At 36.7% G+C, this 20,312-nt stretch overlaps 1 protein-coding gene across 4 annotated transcripts in view; it reads left to right on the top strand.

The window, feature by feature from the left end:
• The window catches only part of PREX2 (phosphatidylinositol-3,4,5-trisphosphate dependent Rac exchange factor 2), a 178,194-nt gene that overhangs the window by 66,051 nt on the left and 91,831 nt on the right, over window positions 1-20,312 (top strand). For 3 of the 4 annotated variants that reach the window (XM_065627409.1, XM_065627411.1, XM_065627408.1), the window contains 9 exons: window positions 6,253-6,402; window positions 9,573-9,717; window positions 10,790-10,890; window positions 14,920-15,023; window positions 16,357-16,406; window positions 16,969-17,044; window positions 17,778-17,850; window positions 18,997-19,139; window positions 19,290-19,382. In XM_065627409.1, the coding sequence (XP_065483481.1) occupies window positions 6,253-6,402; window positions 9,573-9,717; window positions 10,790-10,890; window positions 14,920-15,023; window positions 16,357-16,406; window positions 16,969-17,044; window positions 17,778-17,850; window positions 18,997-19,139; window positions 19,290-19,382 (935 nt within the window). The remainder of the gene's footprint in view (window positions 1-6,252; window positions 6,403-9,572; window positions 9,718-10,789; window positions 10,891-14,919; window positions 15,024-16,356; window positions 16,407-16,968; window positions 17,045-17,777; window positions 17,851-18,996; window positions 19,140-19,289; window positions 19,383-20,312) is intronic. The other variant, XM_065627410.1, reaches the window with a different exon arrangement.

Here is a 20,312-nt window from a genome sequence, read left to right on the forward strand (position 1 = left end):
TAGGTTGGACATGAGGAAAAGGTTCTTCACCCAGAGGGTGCTGGACACTGGAACAGGCTCCCCAGGGAGGTGTCCCGGCCCCAACCTGACAGTGTTCAAGAGGAGACTGGACAACGTCCTCAGACACATGGTGTGAACTGTGGGGTTGTCCTGTGCAGGGACAGGAGCTGGACTCGATGATCCTTGTGGGTCCCTTCCAACTCAGGACATTCTATGATTCCAAGCATTTCTTAATGTAACTTCTTTCTAAAATTTAGCATTAATGACAAGGATTGTACAGCTTAAGGAAGCTTCTTAGAAGTCCTTCACAGAAGTTAAATATTTCTTAAAAATTAAGATTTTTTTTTTTCTAAACTTGAGTTCCTTGTTTTTAAAATAGTTTGTTCACCTCTGGGTAGACTTGGAGAACAATTTAACTGTTGTTCTTATTGCAACAAACTAGTCTATTGGAAAGCTGTTATGTCTTTCCTCCATCTCTTCTTTATAAGGCTTTCAACCTCTAGTCATGGGTTGTGTTTTCTAAGTTTTTATTATTTTTTGTGTCCTTTGTTTCATTTTTTTTTAAACTTGTTTGAATCTTTTGTATTATGAGGTGTCCAGAGCTGAAAGATCGCTGGTGTCAAGTAGCACATAATAATTACTGTATTGCTGCATGTGGGATGTCTGTTACTAATCCCAGGACTGTTTGCCTTTTCTGAGAGCATTATTTCTCAGTTTTTCAGTTTGTGTTCTAGAATACCACACCAGATCACTTCGTGCAGTACTGGTGCCTCTCCCATTATATCTTATAGTGTGTCAATGTCTGAGGATAGGAGCTAATAATTACTTTATTTTCTGTACTGAATTTTATCTTAGTCTTTCCACAACTCATTAAGCATTCAGAGTTCAAGTCTTGTTCCGAAAGCTCTTGCAGTGCTTCTTGCCTTGATTCCATGAACAAACTGTGTTATTGCTGAACCATTTAAGCTCTTGATAAAACTATTGGAAAATGCTAAATGTAAGGTACAACACTGTGGGGTCACACTTGATTCGTTCTCTTTACTAGACTTTTTTGTAAGAACTCTCTGACGTCTGTTTGGGGTTACGTTCTTCGCCAGGCCTGGCGATTTAGTTAGTGGTTTAGATATCTGTGGATACACTATAGTGAATTTCATCAGGCCTCGTTGACTTGAATATAATTTATCCAATATTCCATATTTTGCTGTTTCCCTTGCTTGTATATCTGCCCAATTATTAGCTTTATTTGTGTGAAATCTCAGCACTTTGTTTATACTAAAAAGGTGTTTCAGTCTTTTATGTCCTGTATTATTTGACTACCTTTCATTTATTTTCCTTCATCTATCTTAGATATGCTTTAGAAATAAAAAGTTTTCCCGTTTCCACTATGTCACTTTCTGAGATGGCATCTCTTTAGTTGTAACTCTCGACATTACTGTCGCCACAGAGACTCATACTCGCCATCTTGTTCATGATGAATATTCCAAGAATTCTGTAACTTTTTTCTCTTGCTGGTCCCGATCGCAGATGTTGCCATGCTTTTAGTGTTGACTTCAGCAAATATTTCTTCCTTCCTCCTTTCATGTTTCTCCTGTATTTCTCAAATCTGTCGTAGCTTTCTTCATTTGCTTGTCCTAGCTATCTATTCCTTGATCTGTTTCACATGGTCCATTTTCCTTCCTTGTCTTCTTCCTCAATGAATCTTCAAGTATAATTTGACTAAGCACAAATCACCTTCCTCTCCACAGCAAACACCAGGAGTCCGATTTCCTCCAGCCACAGGAAATTTTGCTACCATCCCCATTTCCTACAGCCTCACACACAGCACTGGAGGCTGTCGTGCTTCCTTCCCACTTGCTCTCCTGACCCATATCAAATCCTGTCAATTTTATGTATGCAACATTTCTAAAATCCATCCTTTTCACATTTCTGAGACATCAATTAATTGTTCGGTTATTTTGATTTTATTCTTACCTGCCTTTTTTTTCTGTTTTAATCATATCCCTGCATTTCCCACCTTCTCCATTTCAGTTTGTCCAATATCCTAAAATAATCATCCCTCCTTTCTATAGTTCTCTTTGAAATATGGAAATTTCTCTGTTATTTCCCTGACCTGTGGCACCTTTATGTCCTTCTCTTGACACTCTCTTTTTTAAAGAAAAACCCATTTTCCTTCCTTATAGTCAGAAGTGTATTCCCTCTCATCACACTGATACTTTTTCTTTCACTCAGATCCTGATGCCCTTCTTTGACCTTCTGCTGTCTTGGTTTCTGTACTGTTCTCATTTGTTGCACCCAGATGTCTTGTTTCTCATCCCCTCTAGTCATCCGCATTTGAACTGTGACCCAGTACTATTCTTCCGCGTTCTTTTCGTCTCGTCTTATTGCCAAGTGTAGTAGTCTGGTCGTCTGAGCCTCATTCACGTTAGCTTTGCATGTTCTTTTTTTTGGTATTGTATTATTTTATTCTCCTTAATCATCTGTTCCTCATCACTTTCTATAATTCTTAATTGAGAATGCAAGCTCTGAGTACAGAGTGCTTCTGTTTTCATATCTAGGCATGATTTTTTTCTCATGTACTCTTCATGGGTCTCTACATTAATGACTTGAGTGTAGATGACACTTCCACAGTTCTTTACCATAGAGTTTGGGATCCTCTGCTCACTTGGTATAAAGAACCATAGGGCTGCAGGGAACAGGGTAACCAAGAGCATTTGCTCTCAGTATAGATAGATATAGGAATGTAGTCTGCGTTGCTTGTAAGTAGAAGCACAGAAATAGGAAAACAGATTCTCAGTGTGGTTTATTGTCATGCTAATGACATGCCTACAGAAATTAACAAAGCTTTTTCTGAAAAGCAAATTTTCTTTGATGAAATTAGGTCTTGGCTGAGCAGTACAGTTGGTGGAAGCTTTCTTTTTTTGTTTCAGTGTCATGAAGCACTCTGCCTTTTTTTGATTGCACTGGTTAAAGTGGAATGCATATTACTTACCAGGGCAGACTATTTGTGTTCCTAAAACAATGTGACTACACAACCACTTGCAAGTATTAGAAAGGTGTATATTTTGTGAGGGTATAGCTTTTATTAGTTTTTTAAAATTCAGTTTTGAGAGAAAAATGTGTTTCTAAAAGTACTCATCAGCCATTAAATGAATGTTATTTAGTTTATGAAGACAAGCACTTGAGACTTAAGAAATACCAGATTTATGGTTGCTTATAGTATCTTAGTTCTGTCCCCTGCTTTCATGAAATGAGGCATGAAATAGAGAAAACACTACATAATAATAGTAACCAGAGACTGCATCTCAAAGTATACAGAGGAGGAAGGGAATTGATATTATACAGCAGTTATTTCCTTGGTATTTCTGAGCATCAGTGCTCCTAAGACCTTAAATCTGAGAAACTTAGCAGTACTTCAGTACAGAGGTTTCTCTTTGTTTTTTAAGGGCAGAAACAAATTCTGTTGTATATGGCTGTAACAAATTGCTTGTTATGCATCTCTCGAGGTTTGAGTCCCAAATTTTGAACAATATATTACAGAACAAATCACAAGCTTAAGTGTATTACCAAGTATCCTTAGAAGATGATGTCATCTTTCATCACCTTTTCTTGGGAAGCTGGAGGCTTGATGACTTGTTAAGCATGCTTGTTCATACTTTGTATGGAGCAACCTGAAGTCTCATACACTTCTTCCTTCTCTAACTATGATGTTGGGTTTGCAAATAAGTTTTTTAGCCTGGCTGGCAGCTGTGGTTGCCTTTTGGTGAATAGTGTGTGTATATCCTGTGCAGCTGGCCCGTTGGAACAGGCACACCTCTTGGCTGCCCATCTGCAGCTCTTGGCCAGATTTTGTGCAGCAGCCAGTCCGAAAAAGGTCCGAGTTTATATGGGATGGTAGTGTAATGCTGAAATCCTTTTCAGGAGGCTACAGGCATGGGTATTGGTGAGAACAAACTGCTCATGGGAGCCTTGGGGAGTTGAAGTCGTGAGGATCATGGTGAGCAACAGCGAAAGCAGGGCTGTTGCAGCTGAAGGCAGAGGTTGGAGTCCAGCTGGGCATTACCACGGTGGGTTCTTTTTGCAAAACTGGGTGAATACTACCCGTTTTCTTCCACCTGAACTCATTGATGTCTGTGTGCAGCCTCAGTACCCAGCTAGGTGATTGGGCTTTTCAAAGAATTCAGTGAGTTTGTAGTGGTATGAGGTAAATGTCAAACTGTCTGTGCTCATTGCCCTGCACTTACAGAAATTCAGGTGCCAAGGAAGCTGCATGTTTAAAATGTCATCTCCCCATTGAGATATTGAAGTTGCTGGATGAGCCATTTTTTCTGAATTAAGCTACTAAGTTGACACCAAATTTCTGTCCAGAGTGAAATGGGAGGATTTCAACTCATTTATGAGCCTGAGCTGCCTTTTTTTTTTTTTTGGCTGCAATTTTAACTGCTGTGGTTCACTGCTTTAGAGATCATAATATTTCCATACCAAACACGGGTGTTGCGATGATGGATGTACGGTAACAAAGACTGCAGGAAAAATATCACCTTGTAGTTTTATATGTATTAACTTCTAACTTAATGAATAAACAAAAAGGCACAACTACTGCCATATTGCAAGCTTTACAAGTATGTGCTTAAATAATACAGAGAGTCCTTAGCGTTCTTTCCTCCAGTAGCTCTCCTGCCTCTGCTCTCCAAAATGCTGTAGTCTGTCAGCTGAAAGCTTCTGTCTGAGACTTTTTTATTTTCCCTGACTTTTGACTCTGATTTTCTGACAGTGCAGAAATGATATGGTGACTGGCTTTCAAGAAAGTTTTTGAAAGGGGCAAACAATATTATGCATAGGTTATATGAATGAAAATATTATAAATAGGTAAGTGGTATAAACATGATGTTGTAAGGATAACTTCATCTTTTCCCTGTTATAGACATGCTTGCACTTTCTTATACACTTTGAGTACTAGAAAGTTTTGTTGGTTTAGAAATTAGCCATCAGTCTCATGATTTTCTGGTAGTTCCTGACATTTCCCAGCCCAGTATACAAAGCTTGGCTGCTTTCCATCTAATTAAAATGCAGAGTTATTGAAAGGATACTAGCATGTCTGCTGAGATTTATGATAAACCTTAGCAAGCATTTCAGCAAGAGTTTCAGTTTCAGAAAATCCCATCTCATTAGACAAAACAGTACTGAATTATGAAAAAGTATATACAAAATAAAAAGCTCTGTGGTTATTCTAGAGTTCAGGGCTGGCCCTAGGACTTTCTTGCCTCTTAATGAAAGTTCACGATGAGAGAATGTTGACCTTTAATTTTTTTAATGTTTTGTACTATAGTTGTTAGTTCTAGTTTCAATCTGTATTTTATGCAAAAAAATATATTTGTTGTCATGGGACACTTACGCCTTACAAGTTTTCCCCCTGGAAATGCCTGTAAACCTAGTTGAGGATATTCAAGGGTGTTAGTTTTGGAGAGGAGTCTATTTAGCTAATTTCTGAATAATATGTATGGCCTAGCATGTTATAATCGAATGTTATGTAGATAAAGACAGAGTAATAAGTAGTAAATTGTCTTTTTTTAACAGCATAGTGGTTTAAATGTTAAGAGTCAGAAGTTCAAGATATCCAAGATCAGCAATCGTGACCTCTCGCCCATAATGTGCACACTGAAGACAGGCTTGTTAGGAACATATTTATAAATATATGCATTTTGCTAGTGCATTTTTTTTGAAGTCATAGTGAATCTTTTGTTATATTTCATTTTGTCCAAACAAGTAAATGTATATGTATTTATTCAGGTACCCAGTAAAGATACATCACATACATATGATTTGCTTACTCTTCAGACTGAATACTTAGCCTTTTAAAAATGTAATAGTAAATCATTCAATGAGCAGAGCAGCTCTAAGTAGTTTAAGGAGCAAAACCACGATGCTGCTTTTTAAGGAATTATTTATTACAGTTTAACACAAACAAAACTACTCCAAGTTCCGTTATCTGTTCTTTCAATAGGGCTATGCCTGTTTTATTAATGAGTTTATATATTCTTCCTTACGCTAGGCAATTCTCTGTTACATTTTAAAATGGATATTATGTGCTAAAAGTTAAAAGTACAGCTTATTAACTTATAGTTCACAAGTGGCACATTTTTATTCTTCTGTACTTCCTGAGCTTTGCTTATCATGATAGGAGCTCTTAATAATTACAACAACTATTGCTTTTTTAAGAGTTGTTGCTCTTTAAGCCATTTTATCTATTCCCAGCTGACTATCACAGCAGCGGCCACACTGTCATTAATGGCTGGAAGATCCACAACACAGCAAAGAACAAATGGTTTGTGTGCATGGCAAAAACCCCTGAAGAGAAGCAAGAATGGCTGGAAGCTATTTTGAAAGAGCGAGAGAGAAGAAAAGGTAGGTTAATAAACTGCCCTGTGTTGCTTTGCCAGAAAGCCATGCTGGTATTTTTTATGTTGAGATAAAAAGCAAAACCAGCTGCTCGGCAAACTTCTGGTGTCAGGTTCAGCTGAAGGTTTATGAATACCAGCTTGGAAAAAATAAATCAAACTTGTACTGGGAAGGGCATAATGGCTTGAATAATGTATGCTGGTAGTGAAAGCTGTTCTGGAAATGGGCTGATGATTTAACCTACGATTTTACAGCTTATCTTCATCCAGTATAAATTGTAATAATTTCATTGAGGTCTGTGTGGTATTATGATTTGTGTTGCATGAGGGGAAGTAAAACCAGCAAAAACTGTCCTAAATGCCTTGTGGGATTTGTGTGTATAGATTCCCTTTTATGACTGGACATTTGAATCACTGACATGAGCAGGTTTTCGATGTTGGATCTCCATGCAGATGATCCACCAGGAAATGGCACAGAATATACCCACAACTCCATCCTTCATGTATTCTCCCCTACCCAAGAAAGTAAGAAATCACCATTCACAAACAACTATCTTTTTGAATAACTGAATTACGGTGGAAGAATACTTGGATGAAATATAATCTTCATCTCAAATGTGACCACAAATAACCTCATGCATTGAAGGTGAACCCAGCACAAAGTAGAACCAGGGAAAGATGATGCATCATCATCTTCTGGAGCTAATTTCATTTGCAAGCTAGAATATCTTAATCAGTAACGATGTTTGGAGCCTTGGTATTGAAAGAAGATGTGACCCTGTAGTTAGATATGGGATTCTTTTTCTGATTGGCTCAGATTTCCTGTGGCCTGTTTTAGTCACCATTGTTTTGTGCCTCTGTTGTAAATGGAGACTAACAGTACTTCATTTGATCTTCTAAAGTTGAATACTGGATGTTTGTGGAACATCTCTGCTATAGGACCAGAGTTTTGACTAGAGTATCAGAGCACTGCCTGATTAATAGTGCCAATGGGAATTAATAATAGAAAAGCTAAAAAGGTGCCTTGGAGGACTAAAACATTGACAGTTAAAAATAACAAATGAAAAATCAATGTAGTAGAGGTGGTTTCAAATACAACAAAACCCAGGTTTGTCTGCTTCTGTATAGGGCCTTGTCTGAACCTGGCTACCAAGATTTTTACCAAATCCCACTCCACTCTTAAGTTTCTTGGCTTTCTTGACACCTTTATTGAGGAACTGGTAGTAGAGGTGAGTTTGAGGTAAACCTTTCCAAGCTTGAGGTCTGAGCTGACCTTCCCAAAGTCAAGCCAGGACCTAGGATTTTATCATCCTGTGACTTCGGGAATTGTTTAAATTCTGGTGTTTGCAGTGGGTTTGCCGTTGAGGAGACAACCCCAAAAGAGGAAGAGGACAGAGCAGGAGAGGATTTGGTACACACTTAAACTCAGTTTGCAACACAGTGTTTTCAGAAGTATTCTTGAATATCTCTGTTTGTCTGTCAATTTATAAATTTATCCATCTCTTGCCAGCACAGTGATTATTTTTTTTCTAAATGTCTGTGTTAACACCTCTTACAAAGCAGGATGTATTAACTTAATTGCACACAGGTTGCCAAATGACTTGGGAACCAAACAGCTGTTTTTTTAAAATTCAAATACTCTATCTGAATGTAGGTATAAACACTTTCCCATTCACCATGAACATGCAGGTGCTTTAATTGTATCTTTACTTAATGAGACATGGAGCCTTTTCATGTGTGGGTATATGTATCTATGTAGGTAATTACGCTGGAGTCTGTGTGACTGCACATGCGAGAACTGTGTTGTATCTCCTTTGCAAGTCTGAGACCATCTCAATTAAATGAACAGACTTGCCAGATCTGTTGGGCTGGGAGTGAGGCTTGTGTGAGCGACTCCCTCCTCATTGTTCTGTGTGTGAGTGGCAGATTGTGTTTTCCTGCTGGGAGAAATCAAGCTGAATTGGAAACTTTTTGTTAGGAAGTCTTTCTGTCAGTTTGGGGGCTTTCCTTTAACCACCTGAGACATTCAGCAAGTTAGAAATTTTTTTAAAAGGTGGTAATCTTCAAGGCTGATGATGCTGGGATGGCCTGATGAGGTCAATACAAATAAAAACATCAACATCCTGTAAGCTCCAAAAGTAGTATTTTGGTTAAGTTTTCTTTTCTTGGAAATAAATTAGGTTTTATCTGTTTGTGTGGCATCACCACTGTCAGGTTCAGAGAGACACTCTGATACCTGTTTCCAATACCATTGTTAGCTTTTTCTCACGACAGGTACGTTTCTTCTGGCTATTTTTTCAGAATTAAAGAAGTGGCAGACTATTACTCAGATCTATTATGTACAGTTATAATTTAAAAAATGTGAAAATCTGAACAGAAACAGAGAACACATAAGACATACCAGAAATGTGTGGTTTTTCCAGACTTAATAATTGCCTATGGAGAAAGTGCATGGGATATGAAGGTCTGTGGTACTCCTTGGAAGCACAAGCTTCTGTGAGGAGCCAATAGGATGCATAATCAACAGAAACTGGTTTTCATCATCTGTTATTCAGAAAACATAATGATTTTCTCAAGAAGAGAAAAAAGAAAAAAATAAACCAATAAGAAATACTGAACTAAAACCCTTGGTAGTTTTCAGTTGTTGAGAATGTTCTGAAGCAAATAAAATGAGATCGTGTGAATGCTTTTGTGGAAAAGGGGTGAATTAATCTTATGTGAAACTAACAAATATGTAGCACATAACTTGTTCATTGGAAATTTGAAAAAGTTTCCTGTATGTGAAAACATTTTTATTATCACATGGTAAGAAAAAAATGAAGGCACTTTTCCTTTAATCTAGTGAAAGACATGACTACTCCCTTGCAAATGTTCATATACTGAAATTTGAAAATCACAGTGTTAGCGTTTATTACTGCAGTATCAATGGTGATGTCAGTACAGATGTACATTTTCAGTAAAAATTTAACTTCACTATGAGGAAATTATAGATAAAATTTGATTATGCTTTATGAATATTGGATGTTCACAGATTAATCTTGATTTTGAAAAAATAATGGAAAACAATTGCTTTTCTATTTTTGTATGTAAAATACTGATACTGCTTCTCCGTTTTGGGGAAGATATTGAAATATAATGGCAATATCACTTCACAAAATTTTAATGCATTTTTGGCAGGTTTAAAATTGGGCATGGAACAGGACACTTGGGTGATGATCTCGGAGCAAGGAGAAAGACTTTACAAAATGATGTGCAAACAAGGGAATCTCATCAAAGACAGGAAGAGGAAATTAACCACTTTCCCCAAATGCTTTCTTGGAAGGTATTATGTGCATTTTATAGCATAAATTTTAACCAGCTAAAAATGCGTTTTAAATCTTCTTCAGAACTCTGCGGAAACCACGATTTATTTGTAATATCTGTTAGGCCTATTTGCCTCCCAGAATTTAGCCAAAATGGAAATTGATCTGCCTGAAATTTATGGATGTGTACTCATATTCCAAAATAGCTTTTTAAAGGGACAAGGCTGCAAAGACATGTTGCAAATATGAAAATGAATTAAATAGTTTCTTTAAAGAAATAATTCCCAACTTGCTTAATGTGTTTTTGTCTCTGAAATGCCTAGTTTAGAGTATCAGTTTTGCTTTATTCCACTTAAAAATCTGTCTCTAAAACTGTTTTCATCCTCCTCTTGCCTGAATGTCAGGTCCAGAGTTACGAAATGCAGGTTACATGGTTAAAAATCTACCCCAATTGTCAGGAGAATCTTCAGAATGTCATACTATACCTATGGCTTAGGAAGACTAAATGCAAGAGGAGGAGAAAGTAATAGGTACCCCAGGGTGCAGTTTGTCCTCTTGGCTGCCAGAGCTCACACTGCTGGCTCCTATTGAGCTGCTGTTAACCAGCATCCCCACATCCCTTTCTGTAGGGCTGCTCTCTAGGTACTCCTCTCCCAATTTATACCTGTGCCCAGCGTTACTCCAACCCAGATGCAGAATCTGGCATTTGGACTTGTTAAATTTCATGCCACCGATGATTACCCAACGCTCCAGTCTATCTAGATCCTTCTGCAAGGCCTCTTGTCCCTGAGGAGAGTCATCAGCACCTCTCAGTTGGGTATCATCAGCAAACTTGCTAATGGTGCACCATGTGCAAAGGTGAAACTTCTGAACAAAAGAGGCAGGGCATCTCGAGGGAAACCATTTGTGTTTATGTTGAAATAATTAGAATGTTTAAATGAGTGGGTTTTTTAAAGGTGATATGACATTCTGAAGATCATTAGGCTTAAGAATCACTTACTAGACTAGTAAGAAACACAAGTAACTGAGAGGGAAGTGTAGTAGATGTGGTGGTACATCTAAAGGTTTTTTGTGTGTCTATTTCTAATACAGTGAATTTGTGTCCTGGTTGTTGGAGATCGGAGAGATACACAAATCTGAAGAAGGTGTTCATCTTGGCCAAGCTTTATTAGAGAATGGTATTATCCATCATGGTAAATATAATCAGTTTTAACTTACTTGTTTTCAAGGTAATTGTTGTAATTAGAATGGCCTTAATTTTGTTTGACAATGCAAGACAGCTTGTTGAATCTGCATTATATCTTTGCATGGACCTCATGGGGCCATTGTCCCTGCCTAGCAGATTTACTGAGAGAGACTCCATTGATTTAATCAGATTACATCTATGCTGTTGGCATCACAACATTGCAAGCAGGAACCTACAGAAATATTGCTATTCTCTTGTAAGCAAAAATAAATTCTGGAGGAACAGAGAAACATAGACTGTTTTTAAGGATTTAAACCTTTTATTAAGGCCAGGCTTTTTCAGGCATACATGTTCAACTAAGAATTGTAGAAGAGAGTGAGCCACAGTTGACTGTTGATAAATGTGCCTACTCATCTGTTAGGTATTACAAGTGGAGCTGATGGAACCCAACCTAGAAAACAACAGTTTAATCTTTTGAATTTTAAGACCTTATTTTTCACTGCATTCTATAGTTACTAACAGTGATCTTTTCATGCTGAAACTTTCAGTCAACTGTGTTTAGTTCATTCTGGAGAGAAATATCACTGAAATGATTTTTAAGCCAATAAGAAGGTTTGATTTCTGGCGGTAATTTGCATTGGCAACTTTTTTTCTTTTACCAGAGCAGGTCCTCAACTCTGTCCCTTTTACAAGGTATAGGCCACCAGGACCATACAAGTAAACTGAAGAAACTTCTGGTTTTGAAGGCATGTTTGGGTTACAATAGGTACAGTCTCTTAAAAAAATAGTGAAACTGTTGTGAAGTTAGCTACAGTTCCAGCATAGATCCAGGGTGTAAATTTAGATGGAATAATTGATAATACACATTTTAAAACTTACATAGTTTAGTCAGTAGTGAATTTAATACATGATTTATAAGTTCTTTGCCACTACGTTTTCGGTGTCCTTGTCTGGAAAGGAAACAAGGGTAACAGGGTGCCACTTAGCTGTGTGCATTTGAAACATGCACAGAGTAGGAGGAAAAACATTATACGTCAGTAGTCATGTAGTCTTTAATTCTTTAATGTCAGTCTACATGATTTTCCTCCACCATCATTCAAATGTCAGATGCTGTTATGTTTACTACACACACAGAATTGTTTTCAATGGAATGATTCTGTTGCCAAAGTTTCTTCTCCTGATCTTGTAATTTATATCCCAAATAGACTTGTAGACTTTCTCAATACAGAGTTAAATGAATATTGTGTAATTTCATGAGATAAAAGGGTAATTATATTAGAGCATAGAAATGTGAGCCAGACACGCTACTTTGAATAGTGGATCCAGCTGTGGTTCAGTGAAAATAGAATTCTTAAAATAAAGTTGAATGAACCATCTGTTTTCACAGAGGGAGCAAGGGAGAAAGAAAGTTCGGCTGTTATTCACATTGCAAATGTTGTAGAGGGCTTTGTTAGGCTTTGCATATTCACTGTGCTGGACATTATTTTCACTGTGCTGGGCTTCATTCTAGCAATGCCAGACCCATGTTGTGATGGGCCTTGTTTTACTTCCTGCTGTGTGAACTCTTGCAAGTAGAAAAGTTATAGTTTTCCTTTTTTTTTTTTTTCCTTCCATTTTTCAAAATGGAAAAATCTGTTTATATGTTGCTGTTTTAAATCCATCCGGTGTAATTCTCTAATACGTGGAATGACTTAATCAACCAATAGGCTGAGATACTTTGTCTGGTCACTTGGTGCTGGTGATTAGAGATGGAGCCTCCTCTCAAGGCAGTAACAAGCTTTGTGGTTACAAAAATAGTCTGAATATGTTTTAAAATCAATAGGTATTTATGTGGCTGTGCAGTATTCTGGGATGATATGCTGATCTGAGTCAAAATTACCCATGCAAAAAAAGATAAAGACCAGATCAGATTAAACCTGGATCAATTCCCTTTTCTAATATGTGCTGTATACATATCTATCTCAACACGAAGTGTAGGTACATTGTCAGGAGTAGTGTACAAAACAACTTGGAGTTCCTTATTTTAGTGGTAATGCAGCATTTTATCAGCTTTAAGTGTTTGAAACTCTGGCCTTGCAAATGTATAGATGAATCTATTTAAAAGGAAAGCTATAGAGAAAGCTAAATGTTTTCGTAATTTTTTTAGTTTTCCATGTTAGTATAGTAGCTGGTAGGTCTTCTGTCCTTCCTCATGAGTAGAACAAGCCAAATCAGGTGTGTATCAAAGAAAATAACTCCTGGGGGAAAAAAAAAAAAAAAGGCTGTTATTCTGTGATTTAGAGCTTCCCTCAGAGCATTCCCTGGATAAATGTGTTATTTTACACAGCACTGTAGCTGGAAACGTCCTTGTCAGGTTTCCTCGCTTCCCAGAGCTCGGGGCTGCAAAGCCAGAGCGGTGCTTGTGCTCTGCAGAGGGCAGAGCCTGCTCTGTTGCTCGTGGGCACGCAAGGGTGGAGGAGTGCTTTGTGGTCCTGGTTCTCTCCCTAAGCATCTCTGTAACAGTGAGGAACAATTTGGCATTAAGGAATACTGTCCAGGTGGTGTTTTTTTTCTATTTTCTGTAGTTGATGGTTTTAAAAACTCTTAACGTATGCTAATCTAGTGTAATATATTTTTTTCTCCGACAGCAGGGAATTATTTTTAATTGCAGAACTAGAAAGTATCTTTTTTTTTTCTGAGTTAAATTGTCTCAATCAATTAAAATTCATTTAGATAGCTATACTAGGCATTGTATGTGAAAATTTTGTAGGCTACATTTGATGTATTGAGAAGCAATGATACGTAAAAGAGCTTAGGGGTTATTTTGGATAGTCATCTTAGCGTGAGCCATCAGTTCAAGGCAATTGGGATAGTGTCCTGGGCTTTACTGTTAGTAGATATATCAAATGCAGGCATAGAAGTTATTTTGCTCTTGCACATGGCACTGGTGAAACCACTTAATATATGAAGTCCAGTTTTTATGTCCATGTATCAAATGATGTGTGGAGGTACTGAAGAGCTTGAAGGGGCATGAAAAATTACGCAGACAGAAGGCACCTTTATATACAAAGTTTATGGTGCCTAACTAAATTTTTTTGAAGAGAATAAGGGATGATGGTTTAATCACTTGGGACAGGAAGGCACGTACAGAAGAATTACCTCATGCTGTCAGGTCTGCTACTCTGATTAATGAAGACATTACAGTAGCCTCCCTTATCAGTCGAGGACATACAAATTTAGTTCCAAAATTAAAGCTTACCTCTGCAAGCAAAACAGTAATTAATATAAGATGGTTATCCTAGGATGGTGCTAATGCCTGGTGCTGTCCTCAGCCATCAAATGTATCAGGTGTTTTTCAGAAAGAATTGCTTTAGTGCCGTTTCCAGAAGTTTTGTATCATGTGATGTGACTGTTTAGACAAAACATTTGAAGTTGTGAGGCTGTAGTTGGAATCTTGTGAAGTTCTGGAAATCCATGTTAAGATCCTTTCTCATGGGTCTTTGGGGAAACGATTATCGACACCTTCGTAATGATGGCCTCTCTTGCACTGAAGACCGTCAGCTGGCTGTGTATATAGGGTGATGTTGCCTCTCCCTCTCCTCCACAGTGCAAGATTGGTCAGATGTGTTGTAGAGGGCTCGTGTCTTTGTTGATTCATCTGAGATTGGCCTCTGCAAGAATTAGAACAGAGAACAATGTGTGATGGTAGTATGAATAGTTGCAAAAGAAGCTTTATTTGGCTATTTGGTCAACAAGCTTTTGAAAACTGCTAATGACTAGAACAGATTTAAGTGCTTTATTTTTTAGGCTGATCCCTGCCTGTTTGCCTTTCTTACTCTTTGCCCTGTGACTTGAAATTATTTGGTTTCTTCTGGAGTACTTAAATATTGTGAGAAATATTGTCACCAGTGACATAAAGGAGGGCAGATGATCTAATCTGGCTTCCTGCCCTCCCTGTCTGAAATCTACCTATTGCTGTTATTAGAAGAAATGATGCTGATCCTCTTCTCTCCTGTTGACTTCTTCAGAAAGTCACCTATTTTTTTTTTTAATTTAGTTACAGATAAGCACCAATTTAAACCCGAACACATGCTGTACAGATTCCGATATGATGATGGAACATACTACCCCAGAAATGAGATGCAGGATGTGATCTCTAAGGTACAGAATGGAATAGTTGCTGTTATTAGGAAGAGCACATCACAGATGGAGGTTCCGCTTGAAAAATAATGTAAAGTACTATGCTAGGATAAATAATATCCCATTACACTTGTGTGTCTCTATATTTAAGTGACTCAAATTCAGTTTTCCATTTGTAAGGAAAGATTTTGGCTTGTTACACTTTTTAAATTAAAAAATTAAAGTTTGTTATTTTTTAGTTATTTTTGTTGTTAATGGTTTCATATGCAGGATGCATTCCCTGTGTTTCTGGGTGATTCTGAAGCTGATGTTTCAGTCTAATGTATTTTTCAGTCCATTTTAATAGATACAAAGATGTATGTAGAAAGCTGTTTTTAATTTTGTCTTAAATCTGAGTGTCTCTTATTAGTGCCTTAACTAGGCAGTAGATCTGCAGTCATGTAGATTAAACACAGATAGGTAGTGCTGTCCAACTACACTACTGAGCATAACAAAATGATTGAACGAAGTTGCCTTTAAGCTCGTTTATATTAAAACCTTTCATGATTTTGAGATGGTAGAAAAAGTCAGCATTTGGGTATTCCATTACAGTACTATTCACTTTTCTGCACTCAGTTCTTAAGGTATATCTAGAAAAATGTTCAGCACTGAGCTAACAGGCACAGCAAAGGAAGACGGAATCTAATTTGCTACAGCTTATAATTGTCAGCCATGGTTCTTTTTGCATGTTAAAATCTTAATTATTTTTTGGTAGTCTGCTAAGGAATACTAGTGTGATACCTTTTTTTAAAATAACATATTCTGATGGTACTTTCTTAAATTCCTTCAAATGTTTTATTTTTTTTAGTTGAAAACATTTCCAATCTTTGAATCTTTTTGCCTTTTTAAAAAATTATTAGTTGTAATTTCAATTTGTATGCAAAGTATTGACGCATGTAATCAAACGCAGTGTTTTTTACTTTAATTACTCACTTTGTGTGTAGAATAGCAACCAGTGACTGGGAAATCCTTAATACATGGAAACATTGTCTTTCAGGTTTTGTGTACTTTTCTTTGAAAGTACTGTAGTTGCAGAATTTTTTTAATGCTACCTTAAAGTTAATCCTTTTTGCGTGCGTCTCAGTGAAGCTTTGATTACATTGGAAATGTTTTCTTTCTAAAAATTTATTAATCAATATTGTTATCTGGAAATATTAAGTTTTGGCACATGAAAATACGTAGAAATTTGAACACTTTTTTTACTATCCAAATGAAGTGCATTTAGAACATATAGGCTTCCTTACTGCATCCATTGCTTTTATATTCTCAGCGGTGTGAACGTGTGGTTAACTAACCTCATCTTTCTCTGTAACAGGGTGTACGACTGTACTGTCGCCTTCACAGTCTGTTTACCCCTGTAATTAGGTGAGTCCAATTGGGAAATCCATAAAGAGTCATTCGGAAGAAGTATATAATCTGAAGATACTGTGTTTGAATGTAGGAACCTAATCCATGCTTTCAAGATTGGTCTCTTGGGAGTAACCAAACAAGATTGAAGGGCTATCGTGACAAAAAGCATAACTGAATCATTAAATGGTTGCGAACTCCATTCAATATGACCTTTTTTAACAGAATTTTAGAGTCTTCTAGGTTCTGATGCATATGCTTGTATGCTTACTGTATGTATTAATATACTCCTTTACTAACACTCTATTACCTCATCTGGAGAGTCCCAGCTTTAACAGAACAACTGACATTTTACTCCAGTGACGCTATCGCTCAAGTAAGATCTGGTCAGCCTCCCTTCTGTCCACACTGAAAGGGTCAACTTGCTTTTTTACTCCAGAGGCAACTTCTGAACTGTTAAAAAATGTTCCATTCCTTGCACTAACTTGTTTATAAAATACATAGGGTTTTTTTATGTTAGGCTCTTTTGAGGTTTTGTTTGACTTTTTTTAATTTTTTTTTTTTTTTAAATTTTAAACAGGGATAAAGATTATCACTTGAGAACCTACAAATCTGTTGTCATGGCTAACAAACTCATAGACTGGTTGATTGCACAGGCAAGTATAAACCTTCGGATTTATGTACATTTTGCATTTGAGTTCTAATTTGAAAAGTAGTGATGTATTAAACAGAATAACATGGAAACGCTTTGTGTAAGGGTTATTAGAACAGAGTGTGTGAGTGTAATCTTCTTAAAGTAACAGAAATCAGCTGTCAGCAGCCATGCTGTTCATCCCTTTTGTGCTTATCTTATTTGCAATTGAACTTTAAATGTGTTAATGGGACTTAGCTTTGTGATTCAACATGTAATATTGTTTATGGCTTAAAATGAAATGGATAGGCTCTGAAAAACTCTTAAGTTACTGACTAGATGGATAAAAGTCAGTACTAATTTGTTGTCATCAGTTCTGTGGTATTTTAAGGGGACTAGGAACAAGAACAGGGTGTCCTATTCACTCAGTTAACATGCACCAGTTTTACAAAACAAAAGTTAAAAACTTGGACGCTTTTAGATTCTATTATGTTCAGTGTTACTAAAATGTTTACACATTTATTTGTAACTATAAAGAGGTATTACTACATAAAGGTCCCTTCCAAACCAGACTGTTCTATGGTTCTATGATAAGCATGTATATACTGTTTTATGTGTGTGCTATAAGTGCATATATAAAGGCGGTGGTGGTAAATATACAATCATTGCCACACCTGTGAGGTTATGCCATTGTACATAGAAACCATTTTGCTGCTATATTGAAAAATATTTTTAAAAAATATGCGATGTTTTAACAGGGGGACTGCCGGACGAGGGAGGAAGCTATGATATTTGGTGTAGCTCTTTGTGATAATGGGTTTATGCACCATGGTAAGTAAATACATTCTGTACAAACTATGCTTACCTTTTGTTTAATGCTGTCTACATAGTTGGAAGGAAACGCAGGGGCTGGTAAAGATATTACAGAAGGGATAGGAAGTCGTTTCACTGTATTGCTGAAGAGACCGGTGCTACAGTCTTCAAGAAAAAATAGCTGTTGTATGCTCTGAAAAGAATTTTCAGTCAATTTTATAGCTTGTACTGAAGATTTCAGTTTCTAAAGGATTTAGGGGAGACAGTTTTATTAGACACTTCAAAAGAGATTTCTTAAGTAGGTAATACATGTTTGCACAGATGAGACTTCAAAAATTTAGGAAATATGTAGGAAAGAAGTGAGACATTTTGGGGGGAATGAATAAAGTATGAAAGAGCACAACTTTAAAAAAGTGAAGTGGTGACAATAGCAGAAAGTGGATTGTAGAAAAATGAGAAAATCATAAGGACAGCGGCAAACGAAGAAAGGAGAGGAGAGAGATGTGCAGTACCAAAAATGAGGTGAACAAGGTCACTCTTAATACCATCAGAGGGAAGATTTCAGTGAAAGCATTGAAGCAGTAGATCATTTACTGAAATGAAAAGAGGAAGAAATGGTTTTCTCATCAACTTGTGTAGAGAAGGAAGGAGAATTAACTTCCTCTCTGGCACTGTTTGTTCTTTTTCTTTTGACTTTTAAACACACAAACTTCATCCATCTGCCAGTTTCGTCCACATCCCACCAAACCAATTTCTAATACTGAACTTGACATGCTTCACCACATGGAGGGTGCCAGAACTTGGTGGTGAGCATCTCCAGCAGCTGTCCAGAACTTTTCAAAATAATTTTAAAAAATATTTTTTAGGAAATATCCCTGTGCTTGGAATTTTCACTAGAACCATTTCAGGCTAATGTGTCTTCTTCAGCTTGGTGGAATCTAGATGTTGTAGTTGACAATGAGCTCAGTGATACCTGTCTGTAATAGATCCAAATAAAAATCCTTGTTTATGTTAAAAGTGAAGATTTACTTAGGTTCACACGCAAAACCAGTTTGCTAGCATTCAATATGTGTATGCATGTTCAGTATTTTATGGTTCGTGAAAGATATTCAAAAGTTTAAAAGAAAAAAAAAGGATTAATATGTGTGGTTTTGTATCATATAGTTTTAGAGAAAAGCGAATTTAAAGATGAACCACTGCTGTTCCGTTTTTATGCGGATGAAGAAATGGAAGGGTCAAATATGAAGCACAGACTCATGAAACATGATCTGAAAGTCGTGGAAAATGTCATAGCAAAGTCATTACTGGTGAGTGAAACCCAATGATTGTCTGCTTTGAGTAAAAAAATTGGTTGTAGTGACGATAAATTAGCACTATATATTGTTTAATAATGGGGATTTACTTCAGCTGCTCTTAATGCCTTTCTGAACAATATTTTGAACAATTTTATTTTTCAGATTAAATCTAATGAAGGCACCTATGGTTTTGGTTTAGAAGATAAAAATAAGGTGCCAATTATTAAAGTGGTGGAAAAAGGATCAAATGCTGAGGTATCAAGTATAATAAATTATCTTCCCTGTTTTATTCACTTGATCACAGGTCTATATGTTGTACATCAGCTAGGAAAATCTATAGTAGTAGAAGGTAACAATGACAACTTTCCAAGAAAGCTGTGGTTATGAATATTTTTCCTTTTTTTTTTTTTTTAAATATTGCTCTCACCATTATCAATTTCTGCACAGGTAAATTGTTGTACTGAGTGGTGATATAAAATTTATCATTTTATTTTTATACATTTTATATTATTCCAGTGATGACGTTAATCTTGAGTGGAATAAACATTTTTGGTAGAATATGAAATCAATAAATTTAGTCTATGAGTTGCACTTGATATATTTCATAATAAAGGATTACCAAGCTTTGGATGAAGTCTAGAATTAAAGAATCTGAATGAATAAATTACAGCCTTTCTGTTTGTTAGTATTGCTCTAGATACTCTTTGGGTAAATTCATGTTTTACTGAACTGATGGGAGTCTCTATACATGTGAACATAAAGTATGAGTCTGTTCCATGAGGGAAATAATTTAGACCTAGATTTCAAGCCTTTCTAAATCTCATGGTGGAATAGAAATTTAAGATAAAAATAAATACAGTGAATCAATAACATAATACAGCCACAGAGCTGTATCCAGGGTGGTTTCTAGCAGTCAAGTTCTACCATCACCTCAGATGGTGCTAAGGCTTAGCCTGTGCCCTGAGCCGCTCTGTGTCCTTGTGCCATCCAACTGCTTACAGTTCCTTTCGTGTTAGACTAGAGTTTAAAAACTGTGTGCAATTTGACTTGCCATACCTTTGGCTCAAAGGCCATGAAACATTTAAGGATATTGTTTTGTTCTGGCATGTACTAAATGCTCACTTACTAAAATATTAATCTTTAATCCTTATGAAAAAAGGCTTTACTTGCTTTGGAGAATGATGG

Source organism: Caloenas nicobarica, chromosome 2, assembly GCF_036013445.1.
Source record: "Caloenas nicobarica isolate bCalNic1 chromosome 2, bCalNic1.hap1, whole genome shotgun sequence".
In the NCBI taxonomy this organism is placed as follows: Eukaryota; Metazoa; Chordata; class Aves; order Columbiformes; family Columbidae; genus Caloenas; species Caloenas nicobarica.